Source organism: Palaemon carinicauda, chromosome 14, assembly GCF_036898095.1.
Source record: "Palaemon carinicauda isolate YSFRI2023 chromosome 14, ASM3689809v2, whole genome shotgun sequence".
NCBI lineage: Eukaryota > Metazoa > Arthropoda > Malacostraca > Decapoda > Palaemonidae > Palaemon > Palaemon carinicauda.
The window spans coordinates 114,131,426-114,141,027 of record NC_090738.1 but is presented as its reverse complement, the minus strand read 5'-3'; the positions used below and the strand labels follow the sequence as shown (position 1 = coordinate 114,141,027).

General features: G+C 33.0%; 1 protein-coding gene across 1 annotated transcript; it reads right to left on the bottom strand.

Annotated features, from left to right (window-relative positions):
• Positions 1-1,441: 1,441 nt before the first annotated feature.
• Positions 1,442-7,952, bottom strand: LOC137653226 (uncharacterized). The gene is made up of 5 exons (XM_068386593.1): positions 7,681-7,952; positions 5,601-5,733; positions 4,411-4,598; positions 3,542-3,706; positions 1,442-3,075 (listed from the first exon to the last, which is right to left on the bottom strand). The coding sequence occupies exons 1-5, from the start codon at positions 7,771-7,773 to the stop codon at positions 2,893-2,895; spliced, it is 762 nt and encodes a 253-aa protein (XP_068242694.1). The 5' UTR covers positions 7,774-7,952; the 3' UTR covers positions 1,442-2,892.
• Positions 7,953-9,602: the final 1,650 nt, after the last annotated feature.

Here is a 9,602-nt window from a genome sequence, read left to right as displayed (position 1 = left end):
GTTGATAATCGTTAAGTCAAGTGGCTCGCCCGATGGTAACTTTTATCCTGTTTCTCCAAGGACTCTCGAGTCACTACTTTCAAAGATGTTCGCGAAGTGAAATTTTTATATCTAAAAGAATAATGGGGAATATGTTGCGAAATTATCATCTTTTATGATTATTTTTATTAATTTTTCTTGTGAAAATAAAATATATCTGCACTGTCTTTTATTCAGCAGAGATTTACATCCATATATATTCCATTAAATAACCGAAAATAATTTCGAAATTGAAAGAAAAATGAAAGACTCCGAACATTATTAACATATTTTTTTTCACTGAATTTGTGTCTTTATATAAGAGATTTAATATACAGTATTGTTTTTTATGTTTTGTAAAACTATTTCTCCAATATTTCTGTGTGCTAGGAGAAAAGCTAAGCTTATAATTCCTGCTTGTAAAAGGCATTTTTTTTTTATTGGACATCAGGTATTTTCACCGAATATTCCTTTTTAAGTTTTAAATTAAATTCATGCATGAATAATTGAAGAAGATTTTTTATTTCAATTGATACAGTTCCTTACATAAGTATGACAATATATCAGAAATTGACTGCATAGTTGTATTCGAAAAAAAATATTAAAAGATACGTAATTAAGATTTCACTATAACCTGTGAATAAAATTAACTTTTAACCTATCCAAGAAACCCTTCTAATAGGCAAGCCTCTTCCCTTAGTAGGCGTCATACAGGATAAGAATCTCGTGAAAATGGTACGTGGAATTTTATGATTACTCGATCTATTACCAGTATTTTGCATCTGCTGTAAATGCTCGTGTGAGATGCGAGTATGTGCAAATGGGTGTTACTATTCTATTCCCCCCAAAAATTTTCAATTAATCAATTCACTACAGATTCAGTACTGGTACATCATATAAAACATTGGTTGAAATGTAATGTAAGTATATGTTATTGCAAAAATAAACTACAAATACAGTTCATGGTTATGCCGCTCATTACTTAACAGCAGAGGAATCAACATCCAACCCCCCCCCCCGCGCGCAAAAAAAAATAAAAAATAAAATAAAATAAAAAAATATACTTTTTTCGTTGGGTAGGCGACAAAAAAATTCGGTGGTTTCGAGTAACGAAGCATTTGCTATTCTAAAAAATAGAAGTCGCACAAAGTACATCAAACAATCCATTACTTCATGATGGTTAAAAACGTATTGGAACTTGAAGAGGACGTCATCTTAGACTAAGTTTAATAAACAAATCTAGAAATAAGGTGAGAATGTGAAATTTAAGGTCCTTCATGACAGACAATAGTTATTAACATAGTTATAATTGATTGGTTGATTGCTAGTTACCTGTTGTTATGTTCTTGTCAGAGATTAGTTTGACATAATCATCTTATCAAACTGAAATTTTTATAAGGCTAAGCAGAAAATGTTCGTCTTCCTTGGGAAACACAAAGTGGAGTAACGTAAAATCGTAAATTTAAACATAGAGGGCTGTCAACCTAACTACGCCATGACTCCTCGCTGCTGGGAGGAAGGGCGATGGTGGCTGGTACGACGCACAAACATACGCTACCGATGACAGGCAAGGCAGCCGGTCGGGACTATGGTCCACCCACGGTCCAGATATAGACCTTGGGTCCACCCCAAAGCCAAAGTAAAGTCCTTCTAAAGAAGGCAACTGTGTTACCCCATACGAATGGGAAAAAGCATGCTAACAGAAGAAGGGATGAGTAGGGAAATATTTGTAATATAAGCATAGACTTAAGCCTAAATCAACTCTTCGCCAAATTAAACCCAAATTGGAAAATTCTTTCTATTATAATCATAGCTTAAGCCTTAAAAATATTTTTCATGTGTCTAGTTGTTTTTCTGACCTACTAAAAAGAAAAGCATTCACTGTCCCCAAGTCTCAGCTCAGGAACAGATAACGTGGAATGAAAATCCTTTTAAAAAATTCTTTTGAAAATCCTTAGTTACTAACAAGTGTTAGCACAAACCTATATAATTAAGACATGAAATTAAACTTCGTTATCATCATTTAAAACCTTATCAATTGCCAAGTCTCACTAAAGGATAAAAAGGAGTACGCTTAAGTATCACTTTAATTCTATAAAAAATAATCGTAAGATTTCTGCTAAGAATAAAAATTATCTGTATCACCGTCGCACCTCGAGCCTAAAAAACTCAAACTTTAAAGAAACCAATTGACAAGAATTTGTCTAGAATAAAAAAGATCTAAAGTCAAGTATCATTTCGAAACTAAAAAAAAGGAGAAAATACATTAAATCAATTGTTAACTACTCTAACCCTAAAATCGTCTATACACGAAAATGATCACATTCCAAAAAATATAAATAAATAGTAGTGTGAAGTGGTAAGTCATCACCTTACGAAAAAATAGTTGTCAAGTATCTTTTCAGATTTAAAGACATCTTCATTCCTTTTTCCTTTTTACACATAAAATGTGTTAGACTCAGGCATTAATTCTTTGGTTATTTATCTGTCAAGACTTAAGAATATAAAAAATAAAATATATCATCCCAGTCTTGAAAATAAAAAATCAGACGTTGGTTCAATTGTTAAGTATCTGATTTAACCTTGAAATTATCTATAGGCTGAAACTTCATATTTGAAAATAAATTATCAAATGAGCTTACACATAGATAAATAAATGTAAAAACAAGCTAATTGACAATTAGGTAAATATATAGATCGATAAAATAATAGAAAAAACTAACAAAGAAATGAATCAATGGATAAATATATAAATAGATACATTAACGAGTATGGTCGATCTTAGATCCTGTGACGTTCATCTTGAATATGTTTCACACATGAAACAAGAAACCTTAAGCACTTTAGGCCTCCGTTAAACTCTGTAGGCCTCCGTTAAACACTGTAGGCCTCCACCAGACAAAGACAGAAGCTACTAGAAATGAAGGGATCCATGTGGAGGGACACATGCGTCCCAGTGAAGGTCTGAGTTCCCTTCAGGATGAGTCTTTCCCCCTTTTTTGGAGTTCCAGTGTACTGCTTCAGGAGTGCGTCATCGCCTGTTCCAGAGGACCCAACCTGGAATGGGGGAATAGGGTTTAGATGAGAGAGAGAGAGAGAGAGAGAGAGAGAGAGAGAGAGAGAGAGAGAGAGAGAGAGAGAGATTTACATCCCTCAATCATAGTAAGCAAATATAATTGGTTGATTAACATTCTAAGACTAGAGGTTTCTTATATATATGTATAAGCATACTGTATACATACATATATATATATATATATATATATATATATATATATATATATATATATATATACATATATATATATACATATAGTCCTAAAATCTAAGCAATTAAGTAAAATTTACATATCATCGACGTATCAAATTTTTAAAAAATCTAGTAAATTATAAAGAGTTATATTTAAAGATAAAAAAGTGATAGAAACAACCTGATATCACTTTCAAGAACTGTGAACATTAAAGGAAATCACATAATACCGAAGTACTCAATAAACAAAAGCAAAGAAAAAAGTATACTTACTCGAATGTCAACGTTCACGAAATTTTCTGGGTAGAAGGATGACACTGTGACCACCACTTTGGCTACGGGCTGCGATGAACCCATGTTTACAACGACCTTGGGCCACAAACTGGCTTCTGAGCAGAAACAATCTTCTGCTACTTTTTCGCACCTGGCTCCGGTCACCTGCCGGCAGGAATTTTAAAGGTCACTCTTGAATGGCAGAGGTAAGGGGCAGTGGCAAATCCCTAGCAGGACAATGTCCTTGAGACTGACCATATATACATATGATCAGTGCCCAAGCCCCTCTCCATCAACATAGGGCCAGGGAGGGACAGGCAATGGATGCTGATGACTCAGCAGGTAAACTATAGGCTCCCCAAACCGCCCATTCCTAACTCACAAGGATGGTGAGGTTGCAGACACTACAAAAAACTTTCGAGCTTGAGCCAATCTCGAACCCTCATCCAACTGATCGCTAGGTAGGGACGCTACCAATAGACCCACAACTCTTCAAGTTGTCGTTATTGCCATGTTTGAAAGCACTCTATTTTAAATAATTCCTAGATATACAAATGGGAATACCTCATTCAAAGAGTAACCAAGCTCAAATGAAGAAAACTCAATTGATTTCACAAAACATGCCAGGAGTTTGGTCTCAAAGCTTTTAGAATATATTTAATTTTTTATTGTTACAGCCTTTTGAAAATGATATTGTTCTAGTAAACCTAAAACAGGAAGGGGTCCAATTCATAATGGCTCCCACAACCAGAAAGGATCAGTCACCAAGCCTAACACAAGCCACAAACAAAGTATTATCAAGGTTAATAGAGCCTGACCTAATCTAAATTTTGTACAAAGACCTTTGCTTTTATTCAGTGTTCCCTTACCACAGTCTCTACAGCAGCGTACGTGCCATCCCAGGATGCCTGAGGTGTCACAGCTTTGCCCCTTAAAAGGTCAGTCGTCGAAGTTCCTGTGGTGCTGATAGGAACGTAGCATAGGATAGTCTCGGCATTTACTTCAGGTGTTACCTCACCCGGAGAAACCATCAAGTCTAGCAGGAGACAGTCTCTGCCTGTAGGAGAGAAAAACTTCAAAGATTAATCCCTCTCGTTAATGTAATTTTCATGGAATGTGTGCATATTATGAATGATGATGGAATAATAATAAAGACCGTAATAAAAGCAATGATCATAATAATGCAAATCAAAATAATTGTAATGATAAGGCACAGTTTTCTTACCATGTTAATTGCTCTCTTGTTCACTTCCTCTGTGAAAATGTCAATGCCTTTGAGACTCGTATTTTAGCTAATTTTTCTCTCAAACACCATTATTCTCTAACCTGACCTAGCACTTCTCTGATCCCATAATATCCCAAATACATTACCCATGAAGACTGTATCTGTGAATTCTAGTTCTTGGACGAATGAGTACCATAGATGACGTCTTCCAGTCGCCAGAATAACCCCAGATTCTTCAAATCATGAGGCTATTAGCATAATACTTTCAGTGAATTTTCAGATCAGTGGGAAGTTGAAACTACGCAACTCTTAGAACAGGTTGCCATAAAGATTTTGAATATTTCTTGAAAGATGGTGAAATTGTTTTTCTTTTATTACTACTATCCAATATCTATCATTAAAGCAGAATGATGTTAGAATTCAGATTCTGAATATTACATGAAGGGCAACTTTTATTAGCTCATCACAGAAACGACAATAACATAAAATTTAGCCAGTTCTAGCCAACTGCAAGGTAAAGGCCTCAGACATGTCAGGCATTCTGGGATTTGGCCATTTCTATCACCGCGCTGGCCAGTGCGCATTGGTGATAGTGGGATACTTTAGCCTGGTTGCTCACAGCAATGAAACTTAGTAGGGATGGCCCTGACTAGTACAACTTTGCTGATCATGGCGATACACAGACCCTTTCACCAAGTTAAGGAATACCCACTCAGAAAGGTGCTTATCACATATAGCTATCCAAATGTGCACAAACTGCTTATTCTAATAAGGGAAGTGGTGGCTTGGCGCTTTTAAGCGCGATAAAGACAAAATAAATATTTTTTAACTCACCAACAATGCAAAATGCAGAACAATTCACCTTGGAGCAGTGCGTGGAGCAGTATATCAAGTCTGAAGTGGCCAGATGGGAGGGCAGGTGATTTGTCGAAGAGTTACAGGAAAGTGAAGTCTTCGGCAGGATGCTCTGCAGGATTCGAAGAAGAGAGGATCCTTAAGAATGTGGATTTCAAAACAATGATAAATGTGGATTTTAAGAGGAAAGGATCTATTTGGAAACATTATTTAAAGAAAGTTAAAATCTTCGTTTCAAGAAGTAACAATATATGCGTGCTGGTTTCAAAATGTATGGAGCCTTAATAAATGTGAGTTTTCAAAATAACGAAGAGCCACGAGAAATTAAAGTTTCCGAATGTATGGATCAATGAACTTGAGATTCATAAACGGTGGATTAATTACGAATGTGGGTTTCAAAATGTAAGGAATGTGAGAGCTGAGGGTTTCAAAAAGATACCAGGCGATTAAAGTAGTTTGGTGATTTCAAATCTTAACGAAAATAAATCTATTTATTTTGATGACTTCTGAACTAAACGATGGATATTTTTTTAAGGCTTCATAAAAAAAATGAGAAAAAGGCTAAAAATACATGAGATATAATAAAAAAAAATGTCATGAAAGAACATATACAAATGTTTTAGTAACTTGCGTTAAAACCATTTGAAGTTCTTTGTACTGCAAGGGTACCAAAAAAAAAAAAAAAAAAAAAATAATGAAAAATATTTTTTTTTTGTTCTAGAGCCCTTAAAGTCATCGGCTATAGCTAAACAAAAATCTCTTTACCATAGGAGGACTTATATCAACGAAATTTGTTCGATATAAAAATAGGACATTCAACAAAAATCATCAATATTCAGTAAGTAATGATAAAATACTTATCTAGAATATTAAACACTGGCATGGGTGATGCAAAGCTACATTCTTACAATAAATTTCCAGAAGAATATTTGCTATCAAATATTGAGGTTCCTTTATAATGCAAGAAATTATATCACTGTTTAGGCATGCAGTTAATTCTAATAGTCAGGCCTTCTCCATCATGAGACTCAATACTACAGCTGTGACCAAGTTATGGAATGGTCTTCCTTATCAGGTAGTTGAATGTTTTTACGTTGGAAAAGCTGACAAGTCTTTTTATAGTTTATATATGCATTATCTGTTTTAATTTTGTTAATGTTTTTTAAAATTTGATTTTAATTTTTCATTACTTCTTATATCGTTTATTTATTTCCTTGTTTCTTTTCCACAATGGGCTATTTTTCCCTGTTGGAGCCCTTGGGCTTATGGCATCTTGCTTTTCCAACCAGGGTTGTAGCTTGGCTAATAATAATAATAATAATAATAATAATAATAATAATAATAATAATAATAATAATAATAATAATACTATACGTATAAAAATTCTCATTAGGTACTCTCCACACTATACTGAAGGAACACTACTTTAAGCGTGAATCGTCTCCTTACGTCTTTGCAATTCAACTTCATATTAACGTTAACTAGTCTTAATTTTAACTTCACACATCTAAACTTAATTTTTAACAAATGTTCCCACAGGTGTTTCTGGCTGAAAACCTTGAAATCCAAAGCATGAAGATCTTCGCAGGTGGGCGGGGTTCAAACTTAAATCGGATAGTAAACCAAGGTTGATTTTGAGCCAATGCGACAAGATTTTTTTTTTCTTATACGAAACATTCTCATGAAGATAAACATAATAACCAACAATTATTGTTTCAGATATGTTACTGGGTGTGCAAGATGACTGTATAATATGTGTATGTGTGTTTGCAGTGTTTTTGTACATACTGCATACTCAAACACACATATATAATGTATATATGTATAAATGTATGCATGCATAAATATACATATATAAATGAATGCATGCATGCATAAATATACATATATAAATGAATGCATGCATGCATAAATATACATATATAAATAAATGCATGCATACATACATTTACATTGTGTAAAGCATATAAATGTAAAGCCTTTATGACATCCTATCTATCATCAAAATAACATAATCTAAACCATCTCAAATCACAAAAGAACAGTAATGTCTACATACCCTCTGGTATCCACGAGAGATGATAACACCCTCGCCAGGGGAAATCCAACAGATAACTAACGCCCCCAGAGCTATGTATTTCCCGTAATCCATACCTCTCGGGTCACTCCCAGGTCAAAAGTATGCCTATCGGCTAGTCAGGTCAATTCAAGAAGAACCGTAACAGGTACCCGGTTGGACACAGCAGCAATCTCTTTGTAAGATCACCTAAAACACCATTTGTGAAGGTGATCTGTCAGCGCATGCGCAGTGTGTGGATAGGCTGGAATATTTTTTTTCTGTTTGATGGTATCGTGGCAACTGAGAGTAATTTATTTTCTTCGATGTTTCTTCATAATGAAATTGAGATTCCTTAGCTATTTTCTTGAGGGGTGGTTTGGATGGGTCAAGGATTTGTCTTGTTTAATGTTATTAATTAGCAATTAGATAATGGGGCGAGTTTAGTAGGAGGTATTTTAACGTTCAAATTACACCCGAGTAATCTACAATACAAGATATATTTAAAAATTCAGACGAGTCACTGCATTATATGATGGTGATAATTATATGGTTTTTGAGTAATTTTAGTGTTTTTTTCTAAGAAATTAAATTAAGAATATACAATGTCAAAGCATATCAAAATAGTCATATTGCTTTAGAAATATACTCGAAATACAAGGCAAGTATTACTTGCATAACGTAGGATATACGAACATACCATATAACAGTAAAGTAACACAATGAATGGATAAAAGAAAATAAATTGCGATATGAAAAACATTTCGAAAATAGTCTAAACGAGAATGAATAACACAAACTTTTCGAAAAAAAACAAAAAAACATCGTAATTGTAAACGAATTTCAAGCAATTGTTTATCGACCATCAAGGGTCATTGTATCAGCTCAGTTGACACTTAAATGGTTCCTTCCTTCTTGAACACTGAGGTCAAGTCGGAATTTATCAAGAGGAAGAAGATCTATGAAATGATTTGTCACCTTTGTCAATTCCAGCTCGCAACCTTAGAAGCTCATTTGATGAATATCGACCATTATAATGATGATACTACTACTACTACTACTAATAATAATAATAATAATAACAATACTAATAATAATAATAATAATAATAATTATAATGATAATAATAATAATAATAATAATAATAATAATAATAATAATAATAATAATAATTTTTCACCAATAATAATAACAGTTGCTTGCTAATCCCCTTATATAGTAAAGATCAAGTATCTGGTTATATATATAAATCAATAATTATATATATATATATATATATATATATATATATATATATATATATATATATATATATATATATATATATACATATATATATGTATATATATGTAATGTATATATACATATATTTCCGGTCATGCTAGCTCAGCCCGGACCTTGGCCGTCGTTTGTGACGTCAGCTTTTGCAGTAATGATGATACTAATTACGGCAATGACAATTAATAACTGCTAGTGTTGACAGTAATATACTGAAATTGATCACTCACGGTCAATAAATATAATTATGATAATTATTATTGGGCTTTCCATCCAGTAAACACTCTGTCTTATTCGGCAAAGGTAAAATTATTATGTTTTTCCTTTGCAAAAATTTCAATAACAAAATTTAGATAAATTTTAGAATCTCGTTTAAGTTATTTAAGGATCTTGAATGAATCTAATTTCTTTTTTAATGGAATTTATGAAATTACATGATACAGAAAACTGTACAGGAGTTGCATAACGTTGAAAAATTCTTGATAGTTATTAGCAAAAATATGAAACAGTCCATCATGAAATTTGTGTCATTCATACAGGTCTCTTTCATCTTCACACACACACACACTATATATATATATATATATATATATATATATATATATATATATATATATATATATATATATATATATATATATATATAC

Coding starts and splice junctions, on each gene's coding strand:
- LOC137653226 (XM_068386593.1), bottom strand. CDS start 7,773: ATGGATTACGGGAAATACATAGCTCTGGGGGCGTTAGTTATCTGTTGG. Junction 5,734..7,680: donor TCTCTCGTGGATACCAGAGG/GTATGTAGACAT, acceptor CGAATCCTGCAG/AGCATCCTGCCGAAGACTTC. Junction 3,707..4,410: donor ACGCTGCTGTAGAGACTGTG/GTAAGGGAACAC, acceptor TCCTGCCGGCAG/GTGACCGGAGCCAGGTGCGA.